The 19,239-nt window shown below is 42.8% G+C and overlaps 1 protein-coding gene across 1 annotated transcript; it reads left to right on the top strand.

The window, feature by feature from the left end:
- Positions 1-622: 622 nt before the first annotated feature.
- LOC121291842 (zinc-binding protein A33-like) lies at positions 623-13,765 on the top strand. Its single transcript, XM_041213445.1, is given in 6 exon segments — positions 623-1,040; positions 4,068-4,163; positions 4,301-4,464; positions 7,687-7,832; positions 12,859-13,176; positions 13,179-13,765. Coding segments are annotated over 3 exon segments (627 nt in total). The 5' UTR covers positions 623-1,040; positions 4,068-4,163; positions 4,301-4,464; positions 7,687-7,747; the 3' UTR covers positions 13,403-13,765.
- The last annotated feature ends 5,474 nt before the right edge of the window (positions 13,766-19,239 follow it).

The following is a 19,239-nucleotide window of genomic DNA, read 5'->3' as shown; positions in this document are numbered from 1 at the left end:
CATGGTCACTGGCCAATTAACAACCAGCCAGCCAGGTACCAGATTGGAACTCGATATCAGAGAGACAGTGGGACAATGGGATTAGTTTGGGATCGATACACAGCTACAGGGAGACAGTGGGGCAGTAGGGTTAGTTTGGGATTGATACAGATTTACAGTGTGGGGGAGTGGGATTACTTTGGGATTGATACAGGGCTATGGGGAGAAAGCACAGCAATGGGATTAGTTTGGAATTGATACTGAGTTATGGAGAGTGTGTGGGGGAGTGGGGTTAGTTTGGGATTGATACCAAGTTATGGAAAGCCTGTGGGGGAGTGGGGTTAGTTTGGGATTGATACAGGGCTATGCGGGGGAAAGCGAGGCAGTGGGATTAGTTTGGAATTAATACTGAGTTATGGAGCGTGCGTGGGGGAGTGGGGTTAGTTTGGGATTGATACAGGGCTATGGGGAGAAACCTTAGTGCCATTGTGTTTTACATGAATTGGTACTCAGGGAAATAGAGATTTGCCAGACAATTTTGTCTGATGACAATGTTCCTTTAAGAGGATGGATTTGGAAGTGAGTGTCACAATAAACTGGAGAAATGAAACTGAAACTCAGGTGAGTGACAGAATAAGGAGCAGCAACTGAGATGGCTGTCAGTAAATCGATTTTATCCCTGACTGAGGATTTAACCTGCTCCATCTGCCTGTCTCTGTTTGTGGAGCCTGTGCGGCTGGACTGTTAGCACAACTTCTGTAAATCCTGTATAAGTGTTGGGAAAACCAATGGTTTGCTGGGTCTTGTCCAGAAAGTCGAGTGGTTCTCCCCCGGGGATGTTTCACCAGTAACAGGGTGTTGGCCAATCTCTGAGAAAGCTCGACAACTGGAACTGAACCTAAAAGCTGGAGGATTGTCTGCCTCACTGTGAGGAACACGGGGAGAAGCTGGTGCTGTTCTGCGAAGAGGATGAGATTCTGATCTGTGCCAGTTGTGTAGGTTCTCCCCCACATTCAGCCCACAGGTTCCTCCCTCTACAAACAGCAGTTCAAAACTACAAGGTATGGGGACACAGTGAGTTACTCGTCTCCATTGCTCATTGTGTTATTAGGGCTGTTTCGAGTTAGTGGACAAAATTTCATCGCATGACCTTCTGTTTGTAAACATCCCACCAGCAGGTTACCCCCTTTGGTTGCCCAACCTGTCCATCCTCATGAGTACAGACTTCCCAACCAATTGGAAAATAAACACTCAATGTCTGATTGGACGACTATTGCCTCTCAGTCATACAGTATCCTTCCCCAATAACAATATATTGATAACCAGAAAAACAAATATGTGTTCAAAGAAAATAAAAGAAAAACCCATAATTTTTAAAAATTATGTTTTCTCAGGTTGCTCTCAGCAGAGTCCTGCAGATTAATCTTCAATTCCTGGAGACTCCAGGACATAATGGGGGAGTTGGTAACTCTAGCTGCTGCATAATGTAGCTTGAAGAAATTTTCCTTCATCACACACTTTGGGCAGAATTTAATGCCTTCTCCTGGGGCAGGGGGTGGACAGGAGGGGATCCGGCCACCTTGCCCTGATCAAGCACGTTAAGGGAAGGCCGCCAACTGAGGCTCTAAAGTGGGCAATTAATGCGGAGCACGACAAGCAAACTCGTGCGGGGTTATCTGCAAGCTCCCGGGTGCCGGGAGAGCAGCGAGTGGGAGCTGGGCAGGGGAAATGCGATTGTATTTCCACAGACTTTAATGGAGGCAGTAATCGGGGTTGATTGTGATGGAACAACACTGTTCATGAAGCTCTTCCTTGACTTTAGACGGCTGGGTGTAGGTGTATGACCATGTAGAGGGTGCCTCTCATCTGATGTTTGACGGAGTCGCTCTTTCTTGCTGGCTACCATTCTTCTTATATCAGGGGGAGCGATACCTGCCAGGATATATAGGCTGTTGGTGTTTGTATTACTGTGTTACTGTGGTGCAATGTAGCTTTAATTCAGGCATCCATTTTCAGTGAGGTACAGGCTACAACTCCACAATAACAAGAAGTTAGGAGGTGCTCAGTTCATTCGCCATATTGACAGATTCAGCAACACTGTGCATTTAATATTCTTATCCATATGTTCAAAGCCCTTCATACACTCACCCCTCCCATATATCAACCATTTTCCCTGGCCCCACAACAATAAAAAACAACAGCAGCAATAACTTGTATTTACAGAGCACCTTTATTGCCCTAAAATGTCCAAAGACATTTCACAGGGGCATTATAAAACAAAGTGTGACACTGACCCATATAAAGGAGTCTAGGGCAGATGACCAAAAGCTTCGCCAAAGAGAGAAGTTTTAAGGAGGGTCCGACTGGAGAATTTCAGAGTTTAGGGCTGAGGCAACTGAAATCATGGCTACAGTATGAAAGCATAGAGCAGCTGAAATCAGGGATGCTCAAAAAATTACAATTAGAGAAGCGCAGATATCTCTTGAGGGTTGTAGAGCTGGTGGTGGAGGAGTTTAGAGATAGGCTGGGGCAAGGTCATGGAGGAATTTAAAAACAAGGATGAGAATTTTAAACAACAAGGAACCAATGTAGGACAGTGAGCACAGAGGTGACAGGTGAACAGGACTTTGTGAGAGTGAAAAAGGCAGCAGAGTTTTGGATGACCTCCAATTTACAGGGGGTAGAATGTGAGAGACCAACCAGGAGCATGTCAGAATAGGTGAACGTAACGGTAACAAAAGGGATGAATGGGGGCTTCAGATGGGTTGAGTAGGAAAAAAAAAAGTAAAACTTGGAAATAACTGGCCAAACTGGTCCTGTATAACTGACCATGGGACTTCAGTAGTATTACTGGTGCTAACACTATTGGTTTTTGACAATTTCAAACTGTTTTTTTCCTTCTGGAGTCTGAGTAAACTGGGCCTATACTGTCTGGAATTTAGAGGAATGAGAGGTGACCTCAATGAAACATACAAGATTCTGAAGGGCATTGACAGAATAGACACAGGTTATTTCATCTGGATGGGGCACAGTGTCAGGATAAGGGACCAATCATTTAGGACTGAGATGAGAAATTTCTTCACTCAAAGGCTTGTGAATCTTTGGAATTCTCTATCCAGAGGGTTGTGGATTCCCCATCGTTGAGTATATTCAAGACTGAGATCGATAAATTCTCGATTTCTCAGAGAATTAAGGGAAATGGAGAGCGGGCAGGAAACTGGAAATCATATTGAATGGCGGAGCAGGCTTGAGGGGTTCAACAGACTGCCCCTGCCCCTATTTCTTATGTTCTTAGGCTCTTAACTACCCTTAACGTAGCAAAGTCCACATTTTACTCACGGAGTAAAGAGGTTCATCTTGAATGCGCTATTGGTTGTCTTAGTGACTATCTTAATCTGGTGTCACTTTTGTTATAGTGGCCTCCCAAGTTGAAACATCTTCCCTCAACATTTACCTTATCAAACCCATTCATATTTTTTATATACCAGAAACCTCTTGTAGGTTTCAAGCTATGCTTGGTTTAATTCAATACTTTTCACTCTGCCTTTTATAAAAGTACGCTCCTTTGCAGCCCGCTTGATTGGCACCCCATCCATTCCCTCCATCATCGACACACAGTGGCAGCAGTGTGTACCATCTACTAGTTGCACTGCAGAAACTCCACAATGGCTCCTTCGAAACCTTCTAAACCCAAACTGCTACCATCTAGAAGGACAAGGGCAGCAGACACATGGGAACACCACCACCTGGAAGATCCCTTCCAAGCCACTCATTGTCCTGACTTGGAAATAAATCGCTGTTCCTTCACTGTCACTGGGTCAAAATCCTAATCCTCCCTAACAGCACTGTGGCTGTACCTACACTGCATGGACTGCTGTGGTTCAAGAAGACAGCTCACCACTGCCTTCTCAATGGCAATTAGTGATGAGCAATAAATGCTGGCCCAGCCAGCGAAGCCCACATCCTATGAAAGAATTAAACAAAAACACTAGTGCCACATAGAACATTCCCTGAACACCAGTCCCCACAGTGTGTGATATAACAGCAAACATTACAATGATCATGGTGAGGTCTGATTCCATTTTTAGGACCAGCTGAAATTATCCTTGGATTCCATGGAGAATCAAAAGAAAAATAAAAGTGAATTAAAACAGCAGCAGGAGAGGAAGATTTCCGAACTGGATGTGAGTATTACTTCAGTTCCCTTTAAACACTGTGATCCTTTAACAATCCACTGTTTAAATGATCTCTCCCAACTTTAGGAACTCCCTGGAGCAAGACGTCTCCACACAATTTGCTAAAATCCATCAATATCTTGAAGACAAAGAAAAACATTTAATTGAAGAGCTGAGGAGACAAAAGGAGGAAGATCTGAGACTAATGGAGGAGAACTTGAAAAGAATTGAAGAGGAACTGACGTCACTTGAGAAGACATTGAGTCTTTGTGTAGACATCGAGCAGCAGGACAGTATCTCCTTTCTCAAGGTGACCCTTTATAACCTAATACCCAAGCTGTTGATCTAAGTGTAAACAGAATTTTATTATAGGGCTTAAACCCCATCACAACAATGCCCAATGCGCAGTATGACTGAGGACAAACAGGTATCAATCATGATTGAGCTCGAAGTGTCAGGGATATAGACCCACATGGTCAGCGCTTCACAGCGGCTGCAGTGTAACTGGAACCAAAGTGCATTGCACCTTAAACCATCTTCTTAAACTGATCTCTTCTGTCTCCTCCACCCTCACCTCCGACAAGGAGCTCATGGATTTGTCATCAAGACTGAGGCCATCTGATCAGCTGCCTCTACCATCTCTCTCCCTTCTCCTAGCCCACCTGGCAAAATTTCCAATAAGTCTCCCCACTTCCCTAAGCCCTGAACATTTTTCTTTCTCTAGTTTCTCTCCAAACTCCACTTAGGCCTCTCCAAATGCACTTTGTCCCTGAGACCCACCTCCTGCGCCCTCGACCCTATTAATACTGGACTGCTAACTGCCCACCTTCCCCTCTTGGCCCCATGTTGGCTGATCATATTAAATACAGATATTGTTCCCACCTGACTTCACCCCTCTCCTACAAAATAAAATCCTTGGCCCTCCATCCTTGCAAATTACACTATCTCCAACCTCCCTTTCTTCTCCAAATTCCTTGAACATGTTGTCAGCTCCCAAATTCACGCCCATCTTTCCTGGATTCAATGTCTGAATCCCTTCATCAGGCTTCTGTCCCTGCCACAGTACCAAAACAACTCTTATCACAATTACAAATACCATCCTATAGTTCTGTGAAAATGATAGACTGCCCCGCTGTGACCTTCTTGAATAGCCTTTCAACTTTGACATGGCTGCCTACACCATGCTCCTCCAATGCCTCTCCAAAGTCATCCAGCTGAGTAGGACTGCACTCGCCTGGTTCCATTCTTACCTATATAATTATAGCCAGGGAGTGACGATCGATGTCTTCTCTTCCAGCTCTTGGTTCATCACGTCTGCTGTTCGCCAAGGATATATCCCTACCATTACCCCCCCAACCTCCTATTTCTCATCCATATGCTGGCCCCTTAATGGTCCCCTTTAACCCAGCTGCCCCATCTCATTCCCAAAAGTGTCAGTTTTCACGTGTACACCGATGACACCCACCTCTACCATCTTTCCCAACCCCTCCAGTGTTGTTAACTTACCAGGTGGCTAGTCTAAATTCCACTACTAGTTGAGCAGAATTTTTCTCCAATTAAATATTGGGGAGACCAAAGGTATTGCCTTCAGTCCCTGCCAAAATCTCCGCTCCCTAGCCACCATCCCTCTCCCTAGAAACTGTCTGAGGCTGGATCAGACTGTTCATAACCTTGGTGCCATACTTGGCCTGAGTTGATCTTCCGACCTCATATTCTTGCTGTCGGTGATATTGCCTATTCCCACCCATGCAACATGATGGGGTGGGGAATGGGGGAGGAGGTGCAGTTAGTTCAGTTGGCTTGATGGCTAGTGTATGGATCGGATTAGTGCCAACAGCATGGAGTTCAATCCCTATTCTGGCTGACATAGGCCAGGGACCTGCCTTGCTGGCCTACCCATCGTAAAATCAAGGCATAAAGCAATGGTTCAGCGACCCTTGAATTGAGGGTGCTACGTGGAGAAGAAAGAACATGATGAGAACTCTGATGAAAGGGTCACAAATCTGAAACATTTCACTCTCTGCAGATGCTCCTGAACTGCTGAGCATTTCCAGCATTTTTCTGTTTTTATTTCAGGTGTCCAGCACATCCAGTATTTTGCTTTTGTAGTAGCTTCTGTGAAGCTGGGGACCTGAACAGGAGCCAGAGGTGGATCTTCCATTTGGCACTTCTGGCTAAAGATGGTTGCAAATCCTTCAGCGCTCATGGTTTTCGCTCCGCAATCTTTGAGGATGGGAATATTCATGGAACCTCCCCATCTCACTATTTGTTTAATTGTCCACCACATTCATGACTGGATGTGACAGGACTGCAGAGCTTTGATCTGATGCTTTGGTCGTAGGACATTGAAGTCCACTAGCAAGAGTACATTATCTGCCCTTGCTGTCCTCAGTGCTTCTTCCAACTGGCTTTCAACATGGAGGAGTATTGATTCATCAGCTGAAGGAGGGCAGTGGGTGGTAATCAGCAGGCAGTGTCCTTGCCCATGTTTGACCTAATGCCGTGAGTCTTCATGGGATTCCTAGTCGCTGTTGATTGTGTGCCACTACATCTGGTGGATGTGTCCTGCTGACCGACAGCAGGTGATAGTGGCATTTGAGTCTGTAAGGTATGATTTGGTGGGTATAACTATGTCAGGCTGTTGCTTGACTGGTCTGTGGGTATGAACCCTGAGAGCAGTGACATGTGGTAATTCAGTCCCATAGGTACTAGCTAGGTCCTTTCCAAACAGTGATACAATACAAAGAGTAGGCTACTTAGTCCCTCAAGACTGTTCCACCAGTCATTCAGATTGTGGCTGATCTGTGACCTAACTATATATTCGCTCCACATTCCTTAATCCCTAGCATTAACTTTAAAATCTGAGGTTGATAGTTTCTTGTTAATGGTTGATCTCCATCAATTGTGATTTGTGAAAGAGCATTCCAAACCTCGACCACCTTTTTCTGTGAAAGAATTTCTTAGCTTCAATCCTGTAAGTTCTGCCTCTGATTTTTGAACCATGTTCCCCAGTCCTAGACTCCCCAGCCAATGAAAATAGAAGTGATTTGACTGTACGGACATCACAATGAGCTTAACCCTGTTCACATCTGGTGTGTACACAGGTATACATTGTCCCAAAACTGCCTGGAAATGCCCAGGAGCTGGTACACTGGCTGCTGCCTCCTTATTGAGGGGATGCTGAGTTTAGATGTAGCATCATGATCACCAACTCAGGGCTAAACAAACCAGAGACAGGCTCTGAATTATTTTGAGGGTAACTAATGTGGTATTACATCAATGGAACCTGTCAGCGAAAACTCCATCCAGATCCCTTCATTTTTTACTAAAATCACTGGTGGTAATTTTTAATGATGTATAATCTAAACAACACAGTATATTTATTAAAATGTTTCTGATTCTCTGTCCCGTATGCAGGAACTGCAAAGATTGAGAGAAGGATGAGTATCTAAACCAAACTTTCACATGGCTTTACACTGTGACCACAGTTTGTATCTAGCAATGACTGATTGAATCAATCTTACTTAAACAGGTACCTGGACGAAGAGGAGGAAGGGGAAGGTGCAGAGAGAGGTGACGTTGAGGAGATACTGATGTTTCCAAAAAGGAAATACACAGGATTTCGAGTCCCATTACTCTACTCGATGTGGAAGAAAATGAAACAGGTCATCTTTCCAGGTAAGAAACTCCACAGCTTTGTGTCGCTTTTCTGTAGCATTTCCTGCTCTCTTTCCCCCTCTCCTGAAGGTGCTGCCTATTACTGGGTACAGATCATTGGGGCAGCAGCATCTTGGACCTTACTCAAGGAGGCATTCTTTATTTGGGACCTGAAAGATTCAGGAATGAGGGGATCAGAACATCTTATTAGACATCCAGCACTTGGACAGTGATCAGACTAGGGTGCTTCACTGATTGTGTTCCTTCCTGCCCCAGGAAACTGAATAGTGATCATAGGAACAGGAGAAGGCCATTTAGCCCCTCGAGACTCTTTTACCAATTCATTGAGATCATGGCTGACCTGCGAACCAACTGCATATACTTGCCTCTCTCCCCATCCCTGCATACCTTTAGTTAACAATATATCAATTTCAGTTTTAGAATTAACAATTGAACTTCAATCAATTGCCATTTTGCAGAAATGAGTTTCAAACTTCGATTATCCCTTGTGTGTAAAATGTTTCCTAACTTCACTCCTGTAAATTCTGGCATGATTTTTATACTATCCCCTCGAAACTTAGGTTCTCCAAACAGCCAAAATAGTTTCTCTGTTTATACTATTTGAGCTAAGAAACAAAAGTGGTACCATTACATTTCTTGGTGTATTCTATAGGCCCACCAGCTAGTGAGAAAGATGTAGAGGAACCAATTTGTAAGGAAATTATAGAGAAGTGCAAGAATTGTAGAGTAGTTATAATGGAGGACTTTAATTATCCAAATATGGACTGAGATAGCAATCGTGTAAAGACGGAAAGGGACAAGAATTCCTAGAATGTGTCCAGGAGAACTTTCTATGTTTCCGTCCAATGAGAAAGGAAGCATTTCTGGACCTGGTTTTTGAGAATGAGATGGGCCAGCTGGATCAAGGGGGAACTTTAAGGGGACAATGATCATTGTACCATAAGATTTAGGTTGGCTATGAAAAGGACAAGGAACAGTCCAGAGCATAAATAATTATTTGGGGGAAGACCAACTTCAATGAGGTGAAAACAGATCTGGCCTAGATAAACTGCAGCAAAGATTGGCAGGCAAAACTGTTGCTGAAAAATCAGTTGCCCCCAAAGAATAGATAGTTTGGGTACAGTCAAGATAAATTCCCACAAGGCAAGCTAAGGCAAACAAATCTAGAGCTCCCTGGATGATGAAAGAGAGAAAGAGTAAGGTGAAGCAGTAAAAGGGTAAATATGAAATTTTCAGGTGGCTAATGTAATTGAGAACAGGCTTAATGTAGAAGGTCTGAGGGGAACTGAAAAAATAATAAGTAAAGCAAAGAAAGAGACGCTGGGAACTAACATTAAAGGGAATCTAAAATCCTTCGAAAAGGATATGAGTAGTAAGAGGGCAGTATAAAGAGGAGTAGGGTTGATTATGATCCTAAAAGGGAATTTATTCATTAAGGTGAGGGGTACAGGTATGGTACTAAATGAGTATTTTGCGTTGTCTTTACCAAGGACAAAGATGCTGCCGAAGTTATGGTGAAACAGTAACTATTTGACACCTTTGATGTGTTTAAAATTGATAAACGGCAGATATTAGATAGGCTGGCTATAGTTGATGAATTACCAGGAACAGATGAAATGTATCAAAGAATGATAAGGGAAGTAATGATGGAAATTGCAGTGGCACTGGCCATAACTTTCCAACCTCTAGATTCAGGGGTGGTACCAGAGGACAGAAGAATTTCAAATGTTACACCCTTGTTCAAGAGGGGTGCAAGGATAAGCCCAGCAACTACAGGCCAAGTATTTTAACTTTGATGGCGGGGAAACTTTTAGAAACATTATTTGTATAAAATTAAGTCATTTGGGCAATGCGGGACAATTGAGGAAAGCCAGATTGCATTTAAGGGAAAAATGGGTTTAAGTTGCTTGAGTTTTCTGTTGAGGTAACAGATAAGGAGCTTAGGATAATGTGCTTGATATGGTGTACATGGACTTGTAAGCAAAGTTAGAGCTCGTTGAATAAAAGGGTTAGTAGCAACATGGCTGAGTAAAAATGAGTGAAATCGACTGAGTACAAGAAACAGAGAGGAGGGGCGAACGGTTGTTTTCAGACTTGAGGAAGGCTTATAGCGGGGTTCCCTGTTAATTGTGTCAGATGAGGTTAAGTGGAGGGCATTGATTGGATGGGTACTTGAGCACATATAAAAAGACACACAAGAGTAGAGAGGAGTCAGGAGAGATATACCTGTAATGTTTCACTCTGTGAATAAATCTACTCCAAGTTAAGATTGGTTCTGGTTTCTTCTTTCACCAACTGACTATCAGGAGTATAACATGGTAGCAAAGAATGGTTGACTAAAAGTTGGAACCTAAATGGATTATAACACTCATGGTCATTGCGGCAATGGCATAACATGACTGTAAATTATCAATTGTTATTTACCTCCAATGTTTTCAGAGTCTGAACCAATGACCAATAGAATAATGAAGTGGGAATGTAGATGCGGTTACATCCTACCAAGGAGGATACAAGCTATGGCTTTGGCATTGTTGCTTCCTAACAGAAGTAAAATAGGAAGCAATGTATTTTGTGAGCTGGATGCCCTTCAATTGGATACTAATGAAGATTTGGATCCTTTAGCAGGGTTCATTGATGAAATTTACAAGAAAGCTGATTTGGGTATTGCTGAAATAAGACATTTTGTCAAAGCTTTTCATCTTGTACTCATCAGGACAATCAAAAGGATACCAATGTCCTGGAGGAAGAGGAATGAGCTCCTGAAAGCAGATTTTAGAGAATTAGGAAAGAGATAAGAGAAGCAGGACTTCAAAGGCAGTAATCTCAGGATTACTCCAAGTGCCATATGCGAATGAATACAGAAATAGGAAGGTACAGCTAATAAATGTGTAGCTGGTGGGAAAGCTTTAGATTTCTGAGGCACTGGGATCATTTCTGGGGCAAGTGAGGCCTGTACAAGTGAGAAAGACTCAGACTAATATCTTTGCCATGAGTTTTGCTAGTGCCATTGGGGAGGGTTTAAACTAGCTTGGCATGAGAATAGGTACCAGAGAAGAAAATCAGATAGGAGAGAAACAAAGCTGGAAATGGCAGGAAGAAAAATAGTAAGCAAAATTGGAAGGAAGCAGAAACAAGGGCCAGCATCATAGAGTCAAAATGCATAAATATGTCAAAAAGGCAAAATTAAAGGCACTTTATCTGAATGCTTGCAGCATTCGCAACAAGGTAAATGAGTTGACGGCACAGGTAGAAGTAAATGGGTATGATCCAATTGCCATTATGGAGACATGACTGCAGGCTGATCAATTCTAGGAACTGAACATTCAAGGGTATTCAACTTTTAGGAAGGATAGCCAAAAAGGAAAGAGAGGTGGGGTAGTACTGTTAATTAAGGATGATATCAGTGCATTAGTGAGAGAGGGTCTTGGATCGGAAAATCAAGATGTTGAATCAGCTTGTGTGGAGCTAAGAAACAGCAAGGGGCAGCAAACATTTGTTCGAGTGATTCTGGGATGGCGGGATTGTTCTATAAGGAGAGATTGCAGAGACTAGGCCTGTATTCTCCAGAGTATAGAAGAATGACAGGTTATCTCATTGAAGCATACAAAATTCTTACAGAGCTCGACAAGCTTAGATGCAGGAAGGATGTTTTGCCTAGCTGAGAGGTCTAGAACCAGGGGACACGGTATCAGAATAAGAGGTAGGCCTGAAATCAGGAGGAATTTCTTCACTCAGAGGGTGGTAAATCCTTGGAGGGGTGATGGGGGTTTGTGGGAGTCGGGTGCATTGGAGACTTGTGGGGAGTGATGAAGATTTGGGGGGGATGATGGGGGTTTGTGGAATTCTCTACTCCAGAGGGCTGCAGAGGCTCAGTCATTGAGGATGTTAAGACAGAGTTTGATAGATTTCTAGATAGTGAAGGCATCAAGGGATATGGGGATAGTGTGGGAAAATGGCATTGGAGTAAAGATTAGCCATGATCTAACTGAATGGCGGAGCAGGTGTGAGGGGCTGAATGGCCTACTTTTGCTCCTATTTCCTATGTTTCACAAAGAGAAGTGCCTGTACTAAAAAAATGTTGGATGTCCTGGAAGAGGGGCATCTCATAATGTAATGTTTTATGCAGAATATGGACAAAATAATTTTTTCTCTTTGATTTGTTTTAAAGTATTGTTTGTGCATATTAACTGATAAGTCCTATTTATGGAGAAAGAAGGAAATCTGTTAATTGCTTCAATTGAGGTTAAGTACGTATACCTGGACTGCATTGATTAGAGGGTACTTGAGCACATATAAAAAGACATTTACTGACACAGGCGTAGAGTCAGGAGATATGTACCTGTAACATTTCAATCTGTCAATAAGTCTAGTACAAGTAAAGATTGGCTCTGGTTTCTTCCTTCACCAGCTGGCTAGCAGGAATCTTACATTCCTCAGGGAACGATGTTAGGAACCCTGCTGTCCTTGAAATATATTAATGACCTACATTTTGGTGTACAGGGCACAATTTCAAAATTTGCAGATGACTCAAAAGTTAGAAATATTGTGAACTTTGATTTACATAGCATTAAACTTAAAAAAATGGCAATTTAAAGCTAGTCTCGCTAATGGTGACCACTGATTGTGATAAAAGTTGATCTCATTCACTTAAGTCACAAAAGCCCATCTTGTTTACTAATGTCCTTTTGGGAAGGAATTTTGCCACCCTTACCTGGTCTGGCCTACATGTGACACCCACAGCAATCTTGTTGACTCTTAACTGCCCTCTTAAATGGACTAGCAAGCCACTCTGGTACCAACATTCTACAGAAAGACTGCATCGGTTCAAAAAGGCAACCAACCACCTTCTCAAGGGCAATTAGTAATGGGCAACAAATGCTGGCCTTGCCACTGACGCTCACATCCCTTGAGAAAAATAAAAAGATGGTTGTCGAGTCCAGTTATACAGACATCTGATATTAACTTATATGCATCCGCCTTCCTCTGTCTAAAATATTTAACATGATGACTTTTTTATTTTCCCCAGTCCCAGTCTCACTGACCCTGGACCCAAACACAGCGCATCATAAGCTCATCCTATCTGAAGACCTGACCAGTGTGAGATACAGTGACACAGAATTACTGCTTCTGGATAATGCAGAGAGATTCGATACAAGTGTCTGTGTCCTGGGGTCACAGGGATTCACATCAGGGAAACACTTACGGGAGGTGGAGGTCGGGGACAAAACTAAGTGGATTGTGGGTGTGGCCAAAAAGTCAGTCAACAGGAAAGGATTAATAAGAATGGGGCCTGAACATGGTTACTGGACTGTGTGGCTTAGCAATGGGAATAACTATGGAGCTACAGAAAACCCATTAGTCCAACTGACCCCGAGTATAAAGCCAGGACTATAGGAGTTTACTTGGACTATGAGGGAGGACAGGTGAACTGTTACAATGCTGATGATATGGCCATTCTCCACACTTTCACTGACACATTCACTGAGAAACTCTTTCCTTTTTTCTATCCTGGATCATGCAATGAGGGTAAAAATGGTGCTCCTCTTAAACTGCATCATTTTGAACCATAGATTCCTATTTTTGTTTCAGAGAATGTGTCCATTACTGAGTGAGGAACTGTAAGATACAGCAGGATTGGGAAAGGGCCTTGGCAATAAATGGTGGAGATGAGAGTGTCGGACGAGTGCATTGTAAATGTTCCTTGCTCTGAGCTCTTGGGCTATGATTGTGATGTGACGTCCATACACCTTTAAGGTTACATATCTTAAACTACTGTCAATCGTTACATACCTTAACAGGATGTGATGTATTAGCCCCATGACTTGTTAGTCAGTCAGCAAGCAGCAGGTGAGAAACCAGATGTACTATTCTTAGACTCCTAATAAACCCATCTGTATATAGTCTTATCTTTAAATAAAGAACCCACATTATTGTTTTACCAATCTTTGTGTATGATTGGTACTTTTACATCAAGCAGAATGTAACATGGTGGCACATAGTAGCATCACAGTCTTGAAGATTTGACTGAGTAGAGCGCAAGCCTCAATCACTTTACATCCAGCTGAAGAAAAGAGCTGGTGTGAAAGTGAAACAACCAGTAAGTCTCACTATGTAAGGATTTGGCAGCTTTATAGGGATTCTATGTACACCACACCTTCATTCTGGGATTGAACCTCGCTCCAAGCAGCAGGCATTGGATCCAGTAACGTTGAAATCTGAGGGAGCTTAATTAATGTAAGTTCATCTGCTGCAAAGTTTAAGCAGGAATAGAAATTAAACAGCATACTGCGGTGGTCTTACTTTAAGTAGCATTCCACAGACAGAAGAATTCATTACTGCTGAAGCTAAATACAGCGGACTGGTCTGGGAAGAAGTATCTAGGTGGGAGGGCATAAGGAATCTGCAAAGGGACATAGACAGGTTGAGTGAGAGGGCAAAAATTTGGCAGATGGAGTTTAATGTAGGAAAGTGCGAAGTCATGCACTTTAGGAGGAAAAAGCAAAAGACAGGCTCTTTAATTGGAAAGAGACTCCAAAAAAGTGCAGCACAGAGAGACATTGGTGTTCTTGTGCATGAAACACAAAAAGTTAGCATGCAGGTGCAGCAAGTAATTAAGAAGGCAAATGGAATTTTGGCCTGTATTGCTAGGGGGTTGGAGTTTAAAAATAGGGAAGTATTGTTGCAACTGTACAGGGTGTTGGTGAGGCTGCACCTGGAGTACTGTATACAGTTATGGTCCCGTATTTAAGAAAGGATATACCGGCATTGGAGACAATTCAAAAGAGATTCTCTAGGCTGATACCTCGGATGAAGGGGTTGACTTATCAAGAACTGCTAAACAGGTTAGGCCCTTATTCATTAGAGTTTAGAAGAATGAGGGGTGATCTTATTGAAATTTGCAACCTTCTGAGGGGGCTTGACAGGGTAGATGTTGAGAAGATGTTTCCACTAGTGGGGGAATCTTGAACTAGGGGACATAGTTACAGCATAAGGGGACACTCATTTATAACTGAGATGCAAAGGAATTTCCTCTCTGAGTGTAATGAATGTCTGGGATTCTCTACCCCAGAGAGTTGTGGAGGCTAGGTCATTGAAAGTATTTAAAGAGGAGTTAGATAGATGTTTGAAATATCGGAGAGTTGTGGGCTATGAGGAGCTGGCACAAAGGAGCAGTTGAGGCCTGGGGCAGATCAGCCATGATCTTATTGAATGGTGGGGCAAGCTTGAGGGGCCAAAAGGCCTACTCCTATTTCTGTTAAAAGCTGGAAGAAGCCTGTGAAAAAGATTTTTTCACTGTTTGATTTCACTTTGAAATCTGCAGCTGTTTTCCTACCCAAATCACATTTTGTGGGTGGAGCTTAGAGTTAAAATGGGGGAAAATCAGACAGAGCTCAACAGTGACACCAATGTAGTTTAAGCAGCAACCTATGACCAGCTAAGGCAATGGCCAGGAAAAGTGCCACAACTCAACACAATAAACTCCAAAAGAGCTGGAAGAAACTCGCATAGCTGTTTAAAAACTCCAGTTAGCATTAAAAATATGACCACAAAATCTCCAACACTCAATTGGAAGGCAACAGGTCGATCCGAATTTACTTTGTTCCAAACACATGCTGAACAGTATTTGCTGGACCGCAATACTTCTGAACCAGATAAGGAAGCCATTAAAATTGCCATAGGCAATGAAGTCCTCCTCATACTGAACATGTCAGGTCTATCCGAAAACTATCTTAAGAAACCAGAAAAAATATGGTCAACACTTGAAGCTCAACTGTGAGTGACGCTCAGCTTCAGAATACAGTGTCTGGAATTCATGTCCTTTAGGCAACAACCGATGGAAACCATTGACAAATTCATAAAAGATATACAGACAAGGGGCATGTTTGCGACTTCACAACAGCAGAACTAGCCAACAGAATAATTGAGCTCATGATATCATCTACCCCAATGGAAGTTTTCCAAAAAGACATATTGGGCAAACCCAAAGGTTATGCCGTGAAAGCACTACAACAAAGTAAAAGGAAGTACGAATCCATACTGATGAGTAGACAAAGTCTACAGGCTATTCCTAATTCGTTCACCATTGGCTCAGTACCCAATACAGGCAGGCCTGGTAAGTAATGTGGGCAGCGCAGTCTCATTCATGTACCAAGAAAATGTCTAGCTTTTAATGCTGTATGCAGAGGACATTGGAAGCACCAATGCAGAAATCAAAGGCCAGAACATGCTGTTTAATTCCATGAGAAGTCACGAGCAAAAGCCAGACAGGAACAGCATTCTAAACAACTGAAGGAGCACCTCAGTGTCCAGTCAAGATCCATCAAACGTTTAGCCAAAATATACAGAGATAAAAACAAAAAAACTGCGGATGCTGGAAATCCAAAACAAAAACAGAATTACCTGGAAAAACTCAGCAGGTCTGGCAGCATCGGCGGAGAAGAAAAGAGTTGACGTTTCGAGTCCTCATGACCCTTCGACAGAACTTGAGTTCGAGTCCAGGAAAGAGCTGAAATATAAGCTGGTTTAAGGTGTGTGTGTGGGGGTCGGAGAGATAGAGAGACAGAGGTGGAGGGGGTTGGTGTGGTTGTAGCGACAAACAAGCAGTGATAGAAGCAGATCATCAAAAGATGTCAACAACAATAGTACAATAGAACACATAGGTGTTAAAGTTAAAGTTGGTGATATTATCTAAACGAATGTGCTAATTAAGAATGGATGGTAGGGCACTCAAGGTATAGCTCTAGTGGGTTTTTTTTTTATATAATGGAAATAGGTGGGAAAAGGAAAATCTTTATAATTTATTGGGAAAAAAAAAGAAGGGGGAAACAGAAAGGGGGTGGGGATGGGGGAGGGGACTCACGTAGGTCGTGAGTCCCCTCCCCCATCCCCACCCTCTTTCTGTTTCCCCCTTCTTTTTTTTTCCCAATAAATTATAAAGATTTTCCTTTTCCCACCTATTTCCATTATATAAAAAAAAAACCCACTAGAGCTATACCTTGAGTGCCCTACCATCCATTCTTAATTAGCACATTCGTTTAGATAATATCACCAACTTTAACTTTAACACCTATGTGTTCTATTGTACTATTGTTGTTGACATCTTTTGATGATCTGCTTCTATCACTGCTTGTTTGTCGCTACAACCACACCAACCCCCTCCACCTCTCTGTCTCTCTATCTCTCCGCCCCCCACACACACACCTTAAACCAGCTTATATTTCAGCTCTTTCCTGGACTCGAACTCAAGTTCTGTCGAAGGGTCATGAGGACTCGGAACGTCAACTCTTTTCTTCTCCGCCGATGCTGCCAGACCTGCTGAGTTTTTCCAGGTAATTCTGTTTTTGTTTTAGCCAAAATATACGATCAGATGATGAAGATGACCAGCACATCAATACAAAACGTGAGCACACATTCAACACTGTGAACATCAAAAAATGTAGTGGCACAGAAGCCATTACCACTGTCCAGATTATAAACCCACAGATGCATATAAATCATACTGACCATGCAATATAAAAGTAAGGATGTTGTGCTTCAGTTATACAGGGCACATCTCGAATACTGTATGCAGTCTTGGTCTCCTTATTTAAGGAAGGATGTAAATGTTTTTGGATGCAGTTCAGAGGAGGTTTACAGTTTAGATAAACTAGGCTTGTTTCCACTCTGAGGGGTGACTTGATTGAAGTATATAAGATCCTGAACGTTATTGACAAGGTGGACGTGGAAAGACGTTTCCTCTTGTGGGTGAGTCCAGAACCAGGGAGCACTGTTTTAAAATTAGAGGTCGCCTTTTTAGGACAGAGATGAGGAGACGTTTTTTCTCTGAGGGTTGTGCGACTTTGGAACACTGGCTCAGAAGGCGGTGGGGGTGGGGTCATTGAATATTTTTACGGCAGAGATAGATTTTTGTTAGGCAAGGGAATCAAAGGTTATCGCGGATAGAAGGGAATGTGGAATTCGAAACACAAACAGATCAGCCATGATCTTAACGAATGGCAGAGCAGGCTTGAGGGGCTGAATGGCCTACTTCTGCTCCTATTTCGTATGTTCGTAAAACTAGATACTGGTGCACGTGCAAACATCCTTCCATTTCGTACACTGAAATATATGTACTCTCAGAAGTGGCAAGCAGCGAACCAACTAATCAATGCCAAACTCACCATGTAAAATGACTTGGTGATTCCATCCCTGGGATCCATTACACTCAAGGGCCGCTACAAAAATTCACCCTGGTCACCCCAGATGTTTTATACTGTGGACACCACAGGCCCAGTGATCATAGGCCTATCTGCATGCAAGAATCTGTCTTGGATCACAGTCCATGGCAACGTCAGGACCAAGATGAGGACCAGAGACCACAAGGAGCACTATTGGAAACCCTGTGCTTAGACTGGAAGAAGTTCACCTAACTCTAGAATGCAGCTCAACAGCCAACAGGCTACTTGACACTATATGAACTGAATACATATACCCGTTCCGAACGGGCACACTTCATTGCACTGTGGAAGCAATGCAGAATTACTTCTCAGCAGTGCTTCACACTCCCCAGCCGTCACTCATCGATAGTCCCAGGACCACGTATGTGATGCATCAGAAAATGCCCATATCCATGATCATATCAAATATCGACACCAAATGGCGACGAAACAGATGCCAAATCTGAACAACACAGCAACCAGAGATACCGAGCAGTCCTATTGTGACTAGAACACAGTCTAGTACATAACACAAAGCAATGCAAACCATAATTCTGAAAAGGTACTGCAGCCTCCGGCAAAAATCACCTTAACGAAAGCTGAACAGATAAGCAAACAACCAATTTCTGAGTCTTGTATACTCACTGCTATGTGTTCAAGTGCATACAGATGCAATGTTATTTTCTTTTGCTGTCATGTAAATAGTTTGATTCCTTAAAGGTAAACCTTTGGTTTGGAAAAAAAGGAGACGCTGTGATATGATGTGCACATACCTTTAAGGGTGCATATCTTAAACTACTGTCAATCATTGCACCTCAACTGGATGTGATGTATTAGTCCCATGACTTGTTAGTCAGTCAGCAAGCAGCAGAGTAGGGATGAGATGTACTATTCTTAGACTAGTAAAATCTGTTAGTATATAGTCTTATCTTCAAATAAAGGATCCACATTATTGTTTCACCAATCCTTGTGTAGGATTGATCCATTTACGTTGAACAGAAGAAAAGTGTAACAATTATCATGGATCTGGACGTGTGTTACAGTGCAGGTTGACAGGGAGCCAATGTGAGCTTCTGACCCCTTGCACCGGCTGTTCCATCTGGAACTCTTCATTCCTGGTCATTCCACCACGAAAGGCTCTGCTACTCTTTCTGAATCTGGGTGGAACCATGTTACAACTTCCAGCAGTGCCATTCGCTGTCAGGAAAATG

This window comes from Carcharodon carcharias, chromosome 19, assembly GCF_017639515.1.
Source record: "Carcharodon carcharias isolate sCarCar2 chromosome 19, sCarCar2.pri, whole genome shotgun sequence".
NCBI lineage: Eukaryota > Metazoa > Chordata > Chondrichthyes > Lamniformes > Lamnidae > Carcharodon > Carcharodon carcharias.
Note: the sequence above shows the minus strand (reverse complement) of the source record. Positions and strands in the feature narration are given on the sequence as shown.